This window comes from Ambystoma mexicanum, chromosome 12, assembly GCF_040938575.1.
Source record: "Ambystoma mexicanum isolate Mex_15411 chromosome 12, UKY_AmexF1_1, whole genome shotgun sequence".
NCBI classification, from domain to species: domain Eukaryota; kingdom Metazoa; phylum Chordata; class Amphibia; order Caudata; family Ambystomatidae; genus Ambystoma; species Ambystoma mexicanum.
The window spans coordinates 423,942,114-423,962,516 of NC_090936.1; the positions used below are offsets into that span (position 1 = coordinate 423,942,114).

At 49.1% G+C, this 20,403-nt stretch overlaps 1 protein-coding gene across 5 annotated transcripts in view; it reads left to right on the forward strand.

Annotated features, from left to right (window-relative positions):
• IQSEC3 (IQ motif and Sec7 domain ArfGEF 3) overlaps positions 1–20,403 on the forward strand; it is a 1,249,628-nt gene that overhangs the window by 988,982 nt on the left and 240,243 nt on the right. For all 5 annotated transcript variants that reach the window (XM_069628576.1, XM_069628577.1, XM_069628578.1 and 2 more), the window contains one exon: positions 4,194–4,316. In XM_069628576.1, coding sequence (XP_069484677.1) covers positions 4,194–4,316 — 123 coding nt within the window. The remainder of the gene's footprint in view (positions 1–4,193; positions 4,317–20,403) is intronic.

The following is a 20,403-nucleotide window of genomic DNA, read 5'->3' on the forward strand; positions in this document are numbered from 1 at the left end:
CACGGGGATGTTTGGAGCAGTGGTACTAGCAGAGCGCAGTGCCACAGGGATGTTTGGAGCATTGGTACTAGCAGAGCGCAGTGCCACAGGGATGTTTGGAGCAGTGGTACTAGCAGAGCGCAGTGCTACAGGGATGTTCAGAGGAGTGGTACTAGCAGAGCGCAGTGCCACAGGGATGTTTGGAGCATTGGTACTAGCAGAGCACAGTGCCACAGGGATCTTTGGAGCAGTGGTACTAGCAGAGCGCAGTGCCACAGGGATGTTTGGAGCATTGGTACTAGCAGAGCGCAGTGCCACAGGGATGTTCGCAGGAGTGGTACTAGCAGAGCAAAGTGCCACAGGGATGTTTGGAGCAGTGGTACTAGCAGAGCGCAGTGCCATTTGGATGTTTGGAGCAGTGGTACTAGCAGAGCGCAGTGCCACAGGGATGTTTGGAGCATTGATAGTAGCAGAGCGCAGTGCCACAGGGATGTTCGCAGAAGTGGTACTAGCAGAGCGCAGTGCCACAGGGATGTTTGGAGCAGTGGTACTAGCATATTGGAGTGCCACAAGGATGTTTGGAGCAGTGGTACTAGCAGAGCGCAGTGCCACAGGGATGTTTGGAGCATTGGTACTAGCAGAGCGCAGTGCTACAGGGATGTTCGGAGGAGTGGTACTAGCAGAGCGCAGTGCCACATGGATGTTTGGAGCATTGGTACTAGCAGAGCGCAGTGCCACAGGGATGTTTGGAGCAGTGGTACTAGCAGAGCGCAGTGCCACAGGGATGTTTGGAGCATTGGTACTCACCAGAGCGCAGTGCTACAGGGATGTTCGGAGCAGTGGTACTAGCAGAGCGGAGTGCCACAGGGATGTTTGGAGCAGTGGTACTAGCAGAGCGCAGTGCCACAGGGATGTTTGGAGCAGTGGTACTAGCATAGCGCAGTGCCACAGGGATGTTTGGAGCATTGGTACTAGCAGAGCGCAGTGCCACAGGGATGTTTGGAGCAGTGGTACTAGCAGAGCGCAGTGCCACAGGGATGTTTGGAGCATTGGTACTCGCAGAGCGCAGTGCTACAGGGATGTTCGGAGCAGTGGTACTAGCAGAGCGGAGTGCCACAGGGATGTTTGGAGCAGTGGTACTAGCAGAGCGCAGTGCCACAGGGATGTTTGGAGCAGTGGTACTAGCATAGCGCAGTGCCACAGGGATGTTTAGTGCATTGGTACTAGCAGAGCACAGTGCTACAGGGATGTTCGGAGGAGTGGTACTAGCAGAGCGCAGTGCCACAGGGATGTTTGGAGCATTGGTACTAGCAGAGCGCAGTGCCACAGGGATGTTTGGAGCAGTGGTACTAGCAGAGCGCAGTGCCATAGGGATTTTTGGAGCAGTGGTACTAGCAGAGTGCAGTGCTAGAGGGATGTTTGGAGCAGTGGTACTAGCAGAGCGGAGTGCCACAGGGATGTTTGGAGCAGTGGTACTAGCAGAGCGCAGTGCCACAGGGATGTTTGGAGCTTTGGTACTAGCAGAGCGCAGTGCCACAGGGATGTTCGCAGGAGTGGTACTAGCAGAGTGCAGTGCCACAGGGATGTTTGGAGCATTGGTACTAGCAGAGCGCAGTGCTACAGTGATGTTTGGAGCAGTGGTACTAGCAGAGCACAGTGCTACAAGGATGTTCGGAGGAGTGGTACTAGCAGAGCACAGTGCCACAGGGATGTTTGGAGCATTGGTACTAGCAGAGCGCAGTGTCACAGGGATGTTTGGAGCAGTGGTACTAGCAGAGTGCAGTGCCACAGGGATGTTTGGAGCATTGGTACTAGCAGAGCGCAGTGCCACAGGGATGTTTGGAGCAGTGCTACTAGCAGAGCGCAGTGCCATAGGGATGTTTGGAGCAGTGGTACTAGCAGAGCGCAGTGCTAGAGGGATGTTTGGAGCAGTGGTACTAGCAGAGCGGAGTGCCACAGGGAGGTTTGGAACAGTGGTACTAGCAGAGCGCAGTGCTACAGGGATGTTCGGAGCATTGGTATTAGCAGAGCGCAGTGCCACAAGGATGTTCGCAGGAGTGTTACTAGCAGAGCGCAGTGCCACAGGGATGTTTGGAGCATTGGTACTAGCAGAGCGCAGTGCCACAGGGATGTTTGGAGCAGTGGTACTAGCAGAGCGCAGTGCCACAGGGATGTTTGGAGCATTGGTACTAGTAGAGCGCAGTGCTACAGTGATGTTCAGAGGAGTGGTACTAGCAGAGTGCAGTGCCACAGGGATGTTTGGAGCATTGCTACGAGCAGAGCGCAGTGCCACAGGGATGTTTGGAGCAGTGGTACTAGCAGAGCGCAGTGCCAGAGGGATGTTTGGAGCATTGGTACTAGCAGAGCACAGTGCCACAGGGATGTCGCAGGAGTGGTACTAGCAGAGCGCAGTGCCACAGGGATGTTTGGAGCATTGGTACTAGCAGAGCGCAGTAGTACCACAGGGATGTTCGCAGGAGTGGTACTAGCAGAGCGCAGTGCCACAGGGATATTTGAAGCAGTGGTACTAGGAGAGCGCAGTGCCACAGGGATGTTTGGAGCATTGGTACTAGCAGAGCGCAGTGCCACAGGGATGTTCGCAGGAGTGGTACTAGCAGTGCGCAGTGCCACAGGGATGTTTGGAGCATTGGTACTAGCAGAGCGCAGTGCCACAGGGATGTTTGGAGCAGTGGTACTAGCAGAGCGCAATGCTACAGGGATGTTCGGAGGAGTGGTGTTAGCAGAGCGCAGTGCCACAAGGATGTTTGGAGCATTGGTACTAGCAGAGCGCAGTGCCACAGGGATGTTTGGAGGATGTTTGGATCAGTGGTACTAGCAGAGCATTGCCACCGGAAGGCGCCCTAACTGAAGAGGACCTTTAGGTAAAAATGAAGCTTTTCATTTTCAGGGATTATTGGGTGTAAAGAATTATGAATCCCAGAAATATATGTTTTAGAGTAAAGCATATAGATTTCCTCACCTAAAAAAAACATTGGTAATATGAATTACTTTCTTATTCCCTAAAATAATAATTGTACTCCTACCTTAACAAAATAGGTAATAAAGTACTACCACTTTAAAATCTTATTTGGAGCCCTGACACATACCTCAAGTGCCCTTGCCACAGTTCACCAAGAAACAGACTAGCCCGCAGAAAACAGGCTCTTTCGTTCTGCACTCAGCAACACTTATGGTTTCTCCTCTTGCTTCTTGCTCTCCCCCAAATAACTTCCCTCCACACTCTCTTCCAGAATTCAGTGCCAGGAGACCCTATTTCGTTACGTACATTACATTGCATTACACCATTTAGCATGCATTAGTTATGGCCTCCAAGCTCTGTGAGTCTTGAATCAAAGGTGATGAGATTGAAACCAAAATGGTCTTCATCAGCCTTAGGAGGTGAGCCGGGCCCAGCTGGGAGCACCACAATAGTATTGCATTGAATAAGAGGGACTTTCCTCCAGCACGTCCACCAGTGGATTTAAGAATTTTAAGAACTACTAGCCAAATCTTTTGTCCAGAAAACTAAGTCGTCTTTGAGATTTTTTATTTTATTTTTATTTATTTACATTTATAAAGCGCTCACACAGCCCGCAGGCATCGAGGCAGCTGTTACAGGAATTGTTAGTTTTTCTTAGTTGTGCAATTGTGTTTTTTTTTCTTTGTCACGTATTTATAACGCGCTTAAACACTCAGAGGTTTTTAAGCGCGGACCCGGGGATCGAACCTGTTGTTGCTTTGTGTCGTCTTGCTTCCAAGACGCGCACGCTGCCGCTGTGCTATCCTCCCGGGACATGTAGATACCAATCTAATATATGAGAAATGCCTTTCCGAAGAACACCAAAACATTGTGGGTCAATGCCAGATCCTTGGACTATATCCTACCTTTCACCAAATACATCTCTTTAAAAATCGGTCATATGTTCATGTTTTGTGTTTGAACTTTCCCCAATGAGCAGGGTTGATGCATGGCAGCTGACTGGTGAGGGAAGCTTAGGCTGTTGGAGAGGAGTTAGGCGACCAGGGTGATTATCTTGACACTTCACACAAGCATTGTAATCCCACCAGAAAAATCACAAAATTCTCCTTGATGTTATTGAGATTGCAGAGTGTCTTATGCAAGAGACAGACTCATGAACCTGCCGAATAAGTTTAAATCTTATGCTGAACCATCGAAACATGTGTTGATCATGGTTTTGATCCTCTTTCCCCAGCTGTGTCGTAGATGAGATGGACTTCTCAAGCATGGAGCTGGACGAAGCCCTACGGAAATTCCAGGCTCATATCCGCGTGCAGGGCGAGGCCCAGAAAGTGGAGCGGCTCATTGAGGCATTCAGGTAGGTGGACTTTCTTTACTTCTGCATGGCCGAACCCCTATGGGATCTCCTCATAAGGAAGCATGTGTGGCGGGGCACAGGAAACAAATGGAGGCAACTCAGAACTGTGCAGAGGGGGAAATTTTGTCCACACACCTTACCCTTCCTTCCTAGGGATGGAGCATAGGGAAGGGATAAAGGCAATTGAGGTATTAATGAACAAGTTCGAGCGTCACAGCCTAAAGAGGTGGTGGAACTTTGACACCGTTTTCTTTTTAAAGTATTTATTTAAGCACTTGTAAAACTGCATACAATAACCATATCACATCTGATAACACAATCAGGACCATTGACTTAGAATATACAAAGAAGAAAGTTTAATTCACACTTTACATACATCACAAATCTCTTTCATGATTCGATTCAGATGTCGCTGCTTCACTCAGGTATTCATGGAAGTCAAACCAAATGTCTTCAGGGTACCCTTGGTGAGCAGTAGTAGTATATATACCTCTTCCACATTGTTTGCCCAAATAACATCCGACTTCCACATTTCCACCTTTGGGCCACACTCTACGTCCATCAAATCAATAAACAGTGCTTAGCTGACAGCAGCACAAAGTTTAAAAATCCGAACTTGATAACTGCCATTTTACCTGTGTGTCCCAATAGACAGTTCTGCAAGAGGGTGGAGCGTCCTCTGACGGGCCCATAGCTCAGAGCTCACCCTAGAGTACCTGTAAGACAAGATAGCTGCACCTTGAGGAGGTTGGGGTGCAGGATTTTCTTTCTCCGACACAACTCAATAAGGACAACTCAATAGTTTGGCAAAGGGAAGTCTGTTTAATGACAAGTACAAAAAACGGCTTAGATGCGCACTTCTCTTCTTCACCCTGCAACTGTGATGCACAGAGTGTCCATATTATTGTCCTTTATCACCTTTCCTTTTTTGCTTAGAGGAATGTTCAGTTTAAAAGCCACAATTTTCAAACAGAGTTCTTTTGTCTTGGCTTTGCTGCTCATGTGTCCTTCTTCCTTGTCATGGATCTCGTCTGCACGTGCTGAGGTTCTTCCCTGTTGTCTGTGGTTTCTTCACGGTGAGGTGCAATTTGAGGGGTCTCACCGATATAGGGTTTAATGTCATTTAGGAAAATCCATGCTCTCCTGCCCTGCAGTTTTACAGCTGACGGAGTGCAGTCCTCCACGATGAAAGGGCCATTGAATCTTGGCTCGTCCCACCTTTTTCTTGTGTGGTTTTTTACCAATACAACATCACCAGGGAAGATGAGAGGTGCACATAGACCTTGAACTGTGTCTGTTTCAGCACTTCCTGTTGTGTTTTGTGCTGTGCTGCACCCCTTTCGCCGTCGCTGCAGTTGGTCTGATACAACAGAAAGGCTTGATGTCATGCAGTTCAGGTACTCCTGCATTTCGGTTCCCAAGACCTCTCTGGTTGGCTGGGCATCACATTTAGCTCTGTCTCGGGGATAAGGGGGGTCCTCATTCTCCTTCCCGTAACTATCTCTTTGCGGCGTAAGATGATGGTCGGAGCATGGTTGGTTGCGAAGTGCATACAATGCCAGTGGCAGACAGTGCAGCCACCCCTCTTTAGAGTAAGCTTCAACTCGGCTATCCTTTCCTTGAACAAGCCGTTGAACCTCTCACAGATACCATTACCTTCCGGATGATACGCTGACGAGAACGTGTGCTTTATACCAAGCAGCAAGCTGATCTGTTCAAATACAGCATTAACAAAGTGAGCCCCGTTATCTGACCTCATTACCTCGCACCCCCCCCCATCTAGGGAATACTTCCCTCACCAGGAACTTAGCAGCACAGGTTGAGTCTGGGTGTGTACAGGGACCTGCTTCTATCCATCTAGAGAATGGACACACCACTACAATTAAGTACCTGTACCCATTGCACACTTGAATCATGTCGACAGAATCGATATGTAAGTGCTGAAAAGGCCCATTTGGCCGGGAGATGACTCCTCTCACTACTTTTAATGTGTGCCCAGCGGAGAATTGCTGGCAGATTATGCAGTTCACCATAAAGAATGCAACATGCTGTACTAAATTCGGTGTAAACCAGTCTTCTGCAAGCGCTGCAGCGAGATTTTCTTTTGACATGTGAAAAGGGTAATGTAAGTGCTCCAATGCTATCTTTAGTAAGCTACAGGCATTACTGGTTTACCAGTGCTGGCTTGCCGCCACAAACCGTCAGAGGTGTTTAAAGAACACCCTTGATGCTTCCATAGATTCTTCTCATTCTGAGGTGCCTCCCCTTGGAGCTCCATTAGTTGGTGCCCCATATTGCTATAGGCTTCTGGTGTGGCTCGCGTCACCATCATACATGGGTGTGTGCTAATTCTGCTCCCATGATCATTTCACTCTTGGATGTCATACGCATGGCTCCCGTGTCTGCTGCATTATTTCCGCGTGAAACAAACTCTGTCCCTTTGGTGTGGGCGGTGCATTTCACGACCGCTATGCCCACAGGGAGCTGTAGTGCCTTCATCAGCCTGTCCAATAAGGCTGCATGTTGCACTGGCGGGCCATCCGCTCGGAGGTAGCCCCTCCTTTTCCAGTGTGCTAGTCCTGCGTGCATGGTTGACGTCACATAGGCGGAGTCACTGTACACCGTTACTTCCTGGTCTGCATGATTCTCAATAGCGAGTATCAACGCCAATAGTTCTGCAGCTTGTGCTGAATAGTGAGATGGTATTTGTGCACTGACGAGTACTTGAAACTCTCCATTCGCTATCTGTTTTACCACGGCCACGTCTGTGTATCTTTGTCCGTCTTCTTGGTCGATTCTTGAAGAACCGTCAATGAACACGATCATTCCACTTGCCAGGGCATTTTCCTTTACCCGTGGAATTTCATCATAGAATTCCTCATAGTTTGTACAGTCGTATATAGGTTCTCCCTCGGTGACTGGTTCAGCTATGAACGTAGCAGGGTTTACTGTTTTACATCAAACTACTTTGATCGATGGGTTAGAGATCATCACCTCATAGGCAGACGCTCTCTGAGATGTCAGAACCTCATAGGCAGACGCTCTCTGAGATGTCAGAGAGCCCTTTGGTTTCTCTAGAATGGCAAATAATGAGTGCTCGACGTATAACGTCATGGAGCATCCCATTACAATGGATGACGCTTTCTCTATGGCGAACGCTGCGGCAGATAGACTTTGTTCACATGGGAAGTGGCCTCTCATAACTGGGTCCAGACTCCTACTGTAGTACGCCAGGGGCTTATACCCCAGTGAGGTTCTCTGAGTGAGTACTGCCGTCATAACGTTGCCATCTGTGTGTGAAAACAGGTAGAATTCCTCTGCGTAATTAGGAATCCCAAGAACTGGGGGTTTACAAATTGCCCCCTTGAGTTCTGCAAACCCCTTCTCCATTGCCTCAGTCCATTCAATCTTATCCTTTGTCACCTGGGCCTTCTTTAGGGCCTGAAGCAAGGGCTTGGTATAGAAGCTGTAATCGAAGACCCATGCTCTGACATAATTGCACAGGCCTAGGAAGCTCTGCATTTGCTTTATCGTGATCGGTTTAGCAGTGTTCATGATAGCTTCATCCCTTTCTGGGGTTACCTTTTTCCTCTCATGTGAGATTAGCTGGCCTATGTATAGCACCTCTTGTTGACAGTATTGTAACTTTTCCTTATCAAGTTTATATCCTTTCTCAGCCAATATAGTCAGTAACTGGACAGAGTCGCGCCTGCATTGCTCTTCAGTGGTGCTGCAGATCAGAATGTCATCCACATACTGCAAAACAACACTGTCTACTGCAATGTTGCTCAGGTCTATTTGCAGGACTCTGTTGAAATACCCAATACCCCTGTGGCAATCTCGTGCTCTTCAGACGCATTTGTCTGAAGGTGAATGACGTCAGATCTTGTGAGTCACGGTGCAGCGGGATTCAGAAAAAGGCATTTTTCAAGTCAATCACCATGAAATATCTTGCCTCAGTGGGTATGTTGCATAGGATTGTCGATGGATTAGGGACTAGAGGGAACTCGGCTTCAACAATATCGTTTAATGCTCTTAAATCTTGGATTAAACGCCAAGACCCTCCCTTTGATTTCTTGACGGGGTAAATCACCGTATTACAGGGTGATTCTGACATCACTAGGATGCCCTGCTCCATCATGGCGGATATTGTCTTCGCGATCCCTTCATCCGCTTCTCTGGACAGGGGATATTGTCGCGCTCTTGGTAAAATTGCTCCTGGTTTCAGTTTGATTTTTACTTCCCCTTCAGGAGGCCTACGTCATAAGGTCCAGTAGTCCATACTGAGACAGGCACTTGGGCCATGTCATCCTCAAAATATGCTGGACGGACCAGCACCAACATCATTCTCTGTAGCACTTCTTGTTTAATAATTTTGACCCAGAATATGAGACTTACTTCCAACCTCATCTCTTCTAAATCCGGGTGTTCTTCGAACAGACCGTCATTGGTGACGTCAGTCACTCGATACCCTTCTTCAATGCAATGATCGTGCACCATTGTCTGCCTTCATCATCATATCTTTCGACCAGTGCTACTTTCCCTCGCACTGCTGCAGTATGTATCATTAAAGAACATACTTGTCCCTCTTCTTCATGCATAGGTATTCTTGGTCTGAATAGGAACTCATCAGGGGTTCTCATAGTTTTATCTGCGACGCCTGGCAATCCTGCCATAAGCACACGCACGCCATATGCGAAGACATCTGGCTCTAATGGTATAGCTCTCATGGCTATGCGTCCGGAGTAGGCTCTGATAATTTTGCATACATTCATATAATGCATAACTGGAGTGGAGCATACTATGCCCTCCTCTGTGAACGAGATAGTCATATTCAACATCGTCATTAAGTCTCGACCCAAAATGTTTACTGGGGTCTGGCGTGAATATAATAAGGGTACATTCATCTCACAATCCCCTACAGAAACTGGGATATTGTCTGTAAAGGGAACTCTTCTGTGAGCTCCTGTAAAACTCTGAGTATCTATAGCATGGGTGCACAACATACGGCCCGCGGGCCAGTTGCGGCCCGCCATGCTCTTTTGTCCGGCCCGCGAGGCACAAAGGCTTTCCTAATGGAGGGCGGCCCGCGGCCGCCCTCCATTAGGAAAGTCTTTGTTGTCTTCCGGGCCGGACAAAACACTGGCCGTCATTGGCTCAGCACACATGGACCACGTTGCTCCTACGAGCCACGTAGTGTGTGTGTGCTGACCCAATGGAGGGCCAGCACTACGGCTGGCGTGGTCCATAAGGCTTGATGCCGGAAGGCATTTCAGCCTTGGACCACGCCAGCCGTAGTACGATTCCAGCGTTCCTGCTTACCTGCCGCTTACCTGCCTGCCTTCCAGCACGTCTCCGGTAAGTGGTCTGTTTGCGTTTGTGTGTCGGGTCTGTTTTACTTTATGTTTGTGTGTGTATGTTGCGATGGGGGGATGGGGGGGTGTCGGATGTGTATGAATGTTGGAATTTGAATGTATTTTGTGTGTGTGTTGAGATGCGGGGATGGGTGTCGGATGTGTATGAATGTTTTGATTTGAATGCATTTTATGTGTATGTTGAGATGCGGGGGTGGGGGGTGTCGGATGTGTATGAATGTTGGAATTTGAATGCATTTTATGTGTATGTTGAGATGCGGGGGTGGGTGTCGGATGTGTATGAATGTTGGAATTTTAATGTATTTTGTGTGTGTGTTGAGATGCGGGGATGGGTGTCGGATGTGTATGAATGTTGGAATTTGAATGCATTTTATGTATATGTTGAGATGCGGGGGTGTGTGTGGGTGTCGGATGTGTATGAATGTTTTGATTTGAATGTTTTTTGTGTGCTGAGTTGGGGGGGTGGGGGTTCGGGTCTGTATGGGTGCATGTTTGTGTGTGTGCTGAGTTGGGGTTGGGGGGGTTCGGGTCTGTGTGTGTGCTGATTTGGGGGGTGGGGGTTCAGGTCTGTATGGGTGCATGTGTGTGTGCTGAGTTGGGGGGTGGGGGGTTCGGGTCTGTAAGGGTGCATGTGTGTGTGTTGAGTTGGGGGGTGGGGGTTCGGGTCTGTAAGGGTGCATGTGTGTGTGCTGAGTTGGGGGGTGGGGGGTTCGGGTCTGTAAGGGTGCATGTGTGTGTGCTGAGTTGGGGGGTGGGGGGTTCGGGTCTGTATGGGTGCATGTGTGTGTGCTGAGTTGGGGGGTGGGGGGTTCGGGTCTGTATGGGTGCATGTGTGTGTGCTGAGTTGGGGGGGTGGGGGGTTCGGGTCTGTATGGGTGCATGTGTGTGTGCTGAGTTGGGGGGTGGGGGGTTTGGGTCTGTAAGGGTGCATGTGTGTGTGTGCTGAGTTGGGGGGTGGGGGGTTCGGGTCTGTATGGGTGCATACTTGAGAATGTGTGTGCTGCGTTGGGGGCGGGGGGTTCGGGTCTGTATGGGTTCATGCTTGAGAATGTGTGTGCTGCGTTGGGGGCGGGGGTTCGGGTCTGTATGGGTGCATGCTTGAGAGTGTGTTTGGGGTATAGTGTTTGGTTGGGTGTGAGGGGGCCATGGGGCATAGTGTTTGGTTTGGGTGAGGGGGCCATGGGGCATAGTGTTTGGTTGGGGGTGAGGGATAGGGGGCATAGTGTTTGGTTGGGGGTGAGGGACAGGGGGCATAGTGTTTGCTTGGTGGGTGAAGGACAGGGGGCATAGTGTTTGCTTGGTGGGTGAGGGACAGGGGCATAGTGTTTGCTTGGTGGGTGAGGGACAGGGGGCATAGGGTTTGGTTGGGGGTGAGGGGCCCATGGGGCATAGTGTTTGGTTGGGGGTTAGGGGGGTGAGGGGGCCATGGGGCATAGTGTTTGGTTGAGTGTGAGGGACAGGGGGCATAGTGTTTGCTTGGGGGGTGAGGGACAGGGGGCATAGTGTTTGGTTGGGAGCCATGGGGCATAGTGTTTGGTTGGGGGTTAGGGGGGTGAGGGGGCCATGGGGCATAGTGTTTGGTTGGGGGTGAGGGACAGGGGGCATAGTGTTTGGTTGGGGGTGGGGGCCATGGGGCATAGTGTTTGGTTGGGGGTGAGGGGGCCCATGGGGCATAGTGTTTGGTTGGGGGTGAGGGGCCCATGGGGCATAGTGTTTGGTTGGGGGTTAGGGGGGTGAGGGGGCCATGGGGCATAGTGTTTGGTTGAGTGTGAGGGACAGGGGGCATAGTGTTTGCTTGGGGGGTGAGGGACAGGGGGCATAGTGTTTGGTTGGGGTTGGGAGCCATGGGGCATAGGGTTTGGTTGGGGGTGAGGGGCCCATGGGGCATAGTGTTTGGTTGGTGGTTAGGGGGGTGAGGGGGCCATGGGGCATAGTGTTTGGTTGAGTGTGAGGGACAGGGGGCATAGTGTTTGCTTGGGGGGTGAGGGACAGGGGGCATAGTGTTTGGTTGGGAGCCATGGGGCATAGTGTTTGGTTGGGGGTGAGGGGCCCATGGGGCATAGTGTTTGGTTGGGGGTTAGGGGGGTGAGGGGGCCATGGGGCATAGTGTTTGGTTGAGTGTGAGGGACAGGGGGCATAGTGTTTGCTTGGGGGGTGAGGGACAGGGGGCATAGTGTTTGGTTGGGAGCCATGGGGCATAGTGTTTGGTTGGGGGTTAGGGGGGTGAGGGGGCCATGGGGCATAGTGTTTGGTTGGGGGTGAGGGACAGGGGGCATAGTGTTTGGTTGGGGGTGGGGGCCATGGGGCATAGTGTTTGGTTGGGGGTGAGGGGGCCCATGGGGCATAGTGTTTGGTTGGGGGTGAGGGGCCCATGGGGCATAGTGTTTGGTTGGGGGTGAGGGGGCCATGGGGCATAGTGTTTGGTTGAGTGTGAGGGACAGGGGGCATAGTGTTTGCTTGGGGGTGAGGGACAGGGGGCATAGTGTTTGGTTGGGGTTGGGAGCCATGGGGCATAGTGTTTGGTTGGGGGTGAGGGGCCCATGGGGCATAGTGTTTGGTTGGGGGTTAGGGGGGTGAGGGGGCCATGGGGCATAGTGTTTGGTTGAGTGTGAGGGACAGGGGGCATAGTGTTTGCTTGGGGGTGGGGGCCATGGGGCATAGTGTTTGGTTGGGGGTGGGGGCCATGGGGCATAGTGTTTGGTTGGGGGTGAGGGGGCCCATGGGGCATAGTGTTTGGTTGGGGGTGAGGGGCCCATGGGGCATAGTGTTTGGTTGGGGGTTAGGGGGGTGAGGGGGCCATGGGGCATAGTGTTTGGTTGGGGGTGAGGGACAGGGGGCATAGTGTTTGCTTGGGGGGTGAGGGACAGGGGGCATAGTGTTTGGTTGGGGGTGGGGGCCATGGGGCATAGTGTTTGGTTGGGGTTGGGGCCATGGGGCAAAGTGTTTGGTTGGGGGTGAGGGGGCCCATGGGGCATAGTGTTTGGTTGGGGGTGAGGGGGCCCCTGGGGCATAGTGTTTGGTTGGGGGTGAGGGGGCCATGGGGCATAGTGTTTGGTTGGGGATGGGAGCCATGGGGCATAGTGTTTGGTTGGGGGTGAGGGGACCATGGGGCATAGTGTTTGGTTGGGGATGGGAGCCATGGGGCATAGTGTTGCACTCCAAGAGTGAACTCACTAATAAAGCTAAAACAGGCACAGTTAGGAGATGTACATCCTTTGCTTTTTTGAGGAAACCTGACTCAACAAAGGCCATACTCCTCTTGGGTAACCCAAACAGCAAACTATAGCAGTCCAAAATAACGGAATGTCCAATCAAGGGTCAATAAAATATATATAATTTAATTAAACAGACGATATACAATAACTAAATCGAAATAAATGATAGCAATGGAAAATGTGTAGTACAAAATGTAAGTTTGAAATGCAATAAAAATCGTTACCCCTCAAAAACATCTTTTTCCATGTGTTTAATACAAATTGGGGGTTGAAAAAGCCTCCTGACATGTCCCGCCTACCGCCCCGCCCACTTTTACTTTTCGGCCCACTATAGCCCTCATGTAAGGTACTTTCGGCCCTCTGTCAAAATCAGTTGTGCACCCCTGATCTATAGCCTGGCCGGACAAGGAAAACTTGCCTTCTCGTATGCACGAGCGTGTTGCACCAGTGTCAACTAAGAAGGAATATTCTTTCCCCCTGTTAGGGTCTGGTGTCACTGATAGGATGGAACACATCAGAGTTCCCAGCGAGCTGTCCTATTTCATGTATAAGTTCGGTCCACTGTATTCTTGTGGATTTCCTCCATTTCCAGGGTTGACTCCCCCTCTGGGATTTGTTCCCTGAGATATTTGCAGCAGTGCCTGTTGGGTTTGCCCCTGTGGCAAGTTCCCCATGTTCGAGGGTTGACCCCTTGCTGCACACCTTGCTGCAAGCCCGGTGCTTGCAGCTGCTCTGTGTGATTCTGTGCACCTCCCTGTTGCGGGAAGGCAGGCTGGTTCACCATGCCTGTTCCCATTCCTTGTCCATTTTGCCACGCACCTTGGCTTCTGCATGCGCGTTCCACATGTCCTGTCATTCCACACAGCCAACACACTGGCGGTGGTTGGGCCATCTGTCCATTTGACATATCTGGACTGCCCATCTACATGTTTTGAAAGCCCCCTTGATTATTCTGAAAACCTCCCGGATTACTTTGAAACCCTCCCTGATTACTCTGCCATCCTCTTCCTCTAAATCCCCTTCCCCTCGGGTAAAATCCTGTGTTACCCTGGTTATTCTGCGATGGGTTAGTCGCTTGTTGTGCACTCGGTTCAGCCGGGCTTGTCAACATGGCTCCTTCGAGAGCATACTTTGAGAGTTTCTTTTGCACCAGCTTCGCTTCCTCACCCTTACGAGTTGCCTCCTTTTTTCGATTCTTTCCTTGCAACAATCTACAGTATTGTGCAGTTGTCAACTGTATTTCAGCCCATGGTTTAGCTTCCACTTCTGCCAATTTCTTGAGCTGTTTTTGCGCCGGTTCAGGCAACCTTTGGTACAATATATGGTAGAATACAGGGATCGATTTCGTCCAAGATTCATGCGTTTCGAGCACCCATGCGTCTTGAAAATTCTGGATATAAATCAAAGGATCCTCTGACTTTCATTTTTCGAGTCATTATAGCTCCCATATCAGAAGTGTCTGGGTACAGCACTCGTAGCGCTTTCCACATTGTTGCTCTACAATTATTAAATGGTGCTCCGTCATGGGTAGTGTTAATCATGGTTACCCCAGGGTACCCAGCTCGTTTCCATACATCGTATGCCCTTTCACCAAGTATGGCAATCAGGAGGCCCTTAATGTCCCCTATAGCTAAGGTGACAACCCCCTGTCATTTTTTCGGACTCATGTATCCACTTCCCGGCTCCTGACGTCAGCATTGGAAGCTTGTTTTTCAGGTTCTCTTGATCCATGTGTGGCCATTGAATATATTGTGGTCTTGCTCCCCCCTTTTCTAGCAGTGGGAATTGGAATGCGCAGTCTTCCTTCTCTTTCCCCATAGCTCTCCCATCTATTGCTGGGGTAGCATTCCCGCATCACCGTCTACCTCGCAATGTCCTTAATCTGTCTACTTCTGACCGCGGGGTGTTCCCTCATGTCGGCCAGGCTGCACGGCGGACTCCGATGCCCTAGGTGCAGACTCACTAGCATCTGACCATCATACCCCTTGGTCCCTTGGGAGCCACTTTTCACGCTGTCTCCCTTCTTCGTGTGCCTCGTCCTCCGTCTCCCTACCGGAGTCGGACGTTGATTCTTCCCAGTTCACGCAACTCCTTGCATCTTCTTCATTCTTACTAATTTCTAGCCTGTCCAGGGACAGTCCCCTGCTCCCACTACTTTGGGTGACATCCTCGGTGTCATATAGTTGAGTGCTTTCCAAGCGCTCGTCTTCCCTTCCCCCTTGGGAAATTTGTTCCAGCCACATTTCATCGCATATTTTATCAATCGTTTCATATTTGCCCCACTTGTGCCTGGTACTGAGTTATACGTAGGAATGAATTCTTTGATGTCTTCCCATTCTACAACAGGATTGGGTTTTTTAACTTCGCGCTCCAAATATTCAAGATCCTGTGCCCTCTGTCGACGTTTGCGTTCTATATCATCATCGACTTCCTTGTGCTTCCTTGCTTTTTCTCTAGTCTTATCTTCTTCCCTTCTTCTTTCATTTCTACGTTCCTTTGCCCTTCTAACTTCCTCATCTTCCCGTCTCTTTATTCTCTTTTCACGTACTCTTTGCTCTTCTTCCAACCTTTGCATGTTCTGCCTTTACTGTTCATAGGCTGCGTATTGTGTGCAACTGAGCGGTATTCCTTGCTTCGCAATATAGTTGTATCCTTTCTTTTCGTTTTCTCGTCCCTCATTTCCTTATCCTTCTCCTTTTCCTTCCTTTGTGTCTCATCTGACTTCACTCTCCGTCTCACATCATCACTTCCTTTTCCATCAAGTTTCAACAATATCTGTCCTCCCATCCATTCGTCTTTTGCGAATGCTTTCTCATCAGTTCTGCCTTCCCTTCATTTCCATTTCTTTCCCTCTCTCTCCTTAACGAGAGGTGCACAACTCTGTGCCTGGTCCTTCCTTTCATCATCGCGTCTCTCCTTGTCCCTCAGGACTGCGGAGATAAGATTAATTTCCTGCTCCTTCTCCTTGATTTCATCACTACTGTATGAAGGTGACTCATACGCGGGGTTGCTATATCCCATGGCTGCCTTGAGCTCCCTTAGCAGGTAAAGTCCCTCTGACTTACTTCCCTCAACATCTGGCTCAGGCGGGGCTGGTGGCGCGGTAGGCGTCTCACCTCCCTCCGTGCATACATTTAATATCCAGTCTGCGGGTGGTTCTTCCTACTTCGTCTGTTCGAACATCTTCTACAGTTCTAGAACAGCAAGGCGTTTCTCTAATTTTTTACCTGTGTATGTAGCATGCAGGTAAGTCGTCAAATGTTGTAAGACGGCTTTGGATAGGGACCCATTCTGTGGCCACGGCATAAACATTGTGTGGGTGGTACCCTTAACCCACTCTGTGCTGTATTTTCTAAGCTTGGGGCATGTTTGGGATACTGCTTATGTAGGTGGGCAAGTGGGGTAATCTGCATTCTCAAATTTCGTTACCAACAATATTTTATGCAATTTCAACACGTCAGACAGTATGAGCGAGCACCAAATACGCAAGCTTCAATCCAATCCTTCCCGCAAAAATTCTATATCATCAATTTACTCAAAAACATCAATCCATTGGCGATTCCCTCTTAGTTACAGAATCGCGTAAAACCCAAACTTCATTTCAAACAATCAATGATACAGTTCTTTACATTTGACATATAACAGGACACACATGACAGACATTTGACAGACTAGACGGACACCAGCTGGACACACATAAACCTGCCTTCTAATCAATACCCCGACATGGAGTTTAAACAAACCCCTTTAGTGCAGTCTTTAATCGTCACCGTAGTCTAATCATCCCCCATTATGTAGGCTCTGAGTTCACGTTTCTTCTGACCGCTATATTAAAGCGCAGGAACAAGGCGAATTCTATTACTTTTTAATCTCAGGTGTCCTACCTGGTATCCTTCTTGTTTTCTCTTGGGTGTCCCCCCGGTAACCACTTGTTTTTCTTTCAGCTGTCTATCCCGGTAACCACTTTTTTCTCTCGGGTGTCTATCCTGGTAACCACTTTTTTCTCTCGGGTGCCCTTCCGGTAACCACTATTTTTCTCTCGGGTGTCTATCCCGGTAACCACTTTTTTCTCTCGGGTGTCTATCCCGGTAACCACTTTTTTCTCTCGGGTGTCTATCCCAGTAAAACACTTTTTTCTCTATTATACTTGAGTCATTAACCCCTTATATATATACAGTCTTCTCTACTTCGGACTATTTTTATTTTTCTCCGCCACCCTCCGTTACCTTTCCCTTACTTGTTCTAATGCCTACAAGACATTTGCAAAAGTAATGAGTTTATTGTTTCACTCACCGCTCGCATCTTTTCCTCTCTGGAACCTCGGATCACTGCCCCTCCTTTCCCGCCTCTTGCAGTCTTTTTGTCCGATCGGCTACCCGTGGGAATGAGAAGGGTTATGCTTTGAAAGGCAGGTTCCTTCAGACCCACTGCAGATTTTTGAGTTAGACTATCATTGTCCACGGGAAGCTTCTCAGTCTACTCAGCCAAATGGTGAAGGACTTGTGATAAGGCCTAGAGTTACTTTGTGCCGTCGGTCTATGGGTGTCTTAGTATTAATTAATCAATAGTTGATGGTCATAACCATCCTCTGGTACCAAGTGTACAAGAGGACGGAGCGTCCTCTGATGGGCCCATAGGTCAAAGCTCACACTCAAGTACCTGTAAAACAAGATAGCTGCACCTTGAGGAGGTTCGGGTGCAGGATTTTCTTACTCCGACACAACTCAATAAGGACAACTCAATAGTTTGGCAAAGGGAAGTCCGTTTAATGACAATTACAAAAAACAGGGAAACAAATGGTAATCAACAGTGTCGTGATCGCTTGTCTCGCTTCAACTCCCAACTTCTTCATTCAGACAGCAATAGTTATAGTCAAAACTCGTCATCATTGACGTCTAACTCTACATGTGCGTCATGCAATATTATTGGTTGGAAAAGGTAACTTAATTATAGGTGCTATATCTGTATATGGTAATAGAGAATGCGAATTGGATAACTCTTATCGGGTGGCCGTCTACGCCCATCCCTCCACATCATTCGTGATAGACGTCACTACAACTATGACGTCTTATTGGCTCTACAAGCTATAGGACCCTAGATTACGTGGTCCTTTGTGATTGGGTACGTTACACCCCTAGACATAAATCTCCACTTTAATTAGCAGCATGCAGAATGGACACCCAGGTGCCTAGTGCCGCGAGATTCACCCTTCCTCCTTTCCATCAATCAATACTTTTAGGGCTATATGTCAATTAGTTGGCTGAGGATGGCCTCGAAACTGTAGCTTCTTATCTTGGAGAAGTTATGGCATCCTTGGTTCTGGGTGATATCAGACGTTGGTAACTCTTCGCGCCTGGCTTGTCTCGTGTCTATTCACTGTGAATCTGCTTCAATTTCCAGTTTTTAGTGTATTTAATTTTCCTTCGGCCTCGCCACCTGCCTGGGCCCCCTTATCTTGACCTTCACGGGGCAGGCTGGTATGCTCTTAAGTTTCAAGTCCTCAGAGTTGCCGCTCTCCTCCTTCCTTAGGTTGACCTCGAATTCCCAGGCATGAGCTGCTTCTTTGCTAAGTTTCGATTCCGCTCTTCCTTCTGGCTTTAGCTGGGAAATGAATCCTGGCCTGGTAGGCCTCTGGCCGCCTGGGCATACTTATGTTTTACAAAATGGAGTCGCACTTGTATAGTGTGCTTTATTGAGGTAGATATGTGGTTGGCGCTTGCCGCTCTATTCTTCTACTAAGCATTGCAAGCAGTATCGTTTTCTTAGCTTCTTGCGTTCCAAGCCTATTAACACACGTTAGCCGGTTGGATATTTCCATTTTGTTTCACAGCAATGTTTCCTTATGTTTCAACATCGTCTCCTCCTCTGTGTCCATTACATCTATTTTCATACCTTTCTCGCTTTGGCGTGTTATCTTTGGTTGTCATTTTCGTTAATCCGTGAGTCTGTCCGGGCCCTCGTGTCATTACCACTGGCTGTCCATTAAGGCTCTTTGGGTCTCTTCGTGGACAGTCTGTAGGTACTCTTCATTTCATGTCAGCTGCTGGTACGGCTGTCTAAGAGGGTACCGTGCAGCCCAGAGTTACCTGGTTATGGGTGCTCCAACATGTATTGCTCTTCTGATGTGCACAGGGCAGAGTCCAAGTGCAGATCTCTGTTGGTTCATCTGCTCCTTATACGTCACATACCTTGGCGAGTACGTTCCTGGTACCTCGAAATGGGGGGCAGGGGTGCAGGTCATGTCTGGGACCTCCTCTACACAGTCACGGGGGGACAGTGTGACCTGTTGTTTCAGCACAGCAGACAGTACCCAGCATACATTTACCCAATAGGAGGAAAGCTTGGAACATGACGATAACATGTGTAATACGTTAGCATTCTCCGACCCACACCTGGGGCAGATGCCCTGACATTCTGCATTAAATAGTTTAATCCACGATGGGGTACAGCGAAGCCTATTTAGAATTTTAAAGTGTTTAAAGCAGAACTTGGAGTTGGTCGAGATCACTTTAGTCAGTCCGCAAATTACCTCCCATTGGACGTCCATGAAGTCTACCCGTAAATCCTGCCTCCATTTAGTCTTGTTCACAGATATATCCGGTATCACACTGTGTTGCCCCATTTTGCATAATGTGGAAATGCCTCTCCTACATCCCTTACTGTTCACTAGATATGACGTGCATGTCTGTGGCGATGGTTCTTCAGGAAGGATGGTCAGTGGGATTTGAACGCCGCCCACATGCAGAGATAGTATACAAGCTGCAGCAGTGTATCACCAACAACTTCTTTGATATCTTCCCATTCATTAAAGTATCCAGCAGGCAATATGTCTCCTAGCCCAGTTATCTGAGTAGATCTCTATACCTTCTTGATTGCACCGTCAATGGTTCGAGGCAAGATGGACATACCCCAGACAGGTGAATTTTTGTTGTACGGGGACCCGACCCCCTGAAGTCAGAGAAGTGTTTTCAATGCGAGCCCCGTGGCACCTATCGGGTCTAATGGGCTATCTGCACGGTAATCACCCGCTGCAGTAGTGCTTTCAGGCAAATTACACCCATTGCCAAGTGTTTCAACTTGACATGTGGGAGTTGGGCGGCAGACCTATACCACAATGTCACAAAGTGAGCCTGTGCCACCAAGTAGTATTGTTCAAAGTTCGGATCAGCAATGCTTCCAACCTCATAAGGAAGTTCCAGGGACTCCCACTTCATTCTGACATGCCCACGTGCCCAAATAAACTCTGTACATAGCATACTGAGTTCTCTAAATAAGGTGCGATTCGGCCACATCGGGGTGTTCTGGAATATATACAGTAGTTTTGGCCGCACCACCATCTTGATAAGTGAGCTTCTGCCTAGCATTGACATAGGAATCTGGCTGCATCTCTGCAGTGTGGCCCACAGATGCACCATGCATGTCATATCCTTCTTTTCAAATGTTAACACAGGAGAATGTGATATTATTGTACCCAAATACTTGAATACTTCCGCTGAC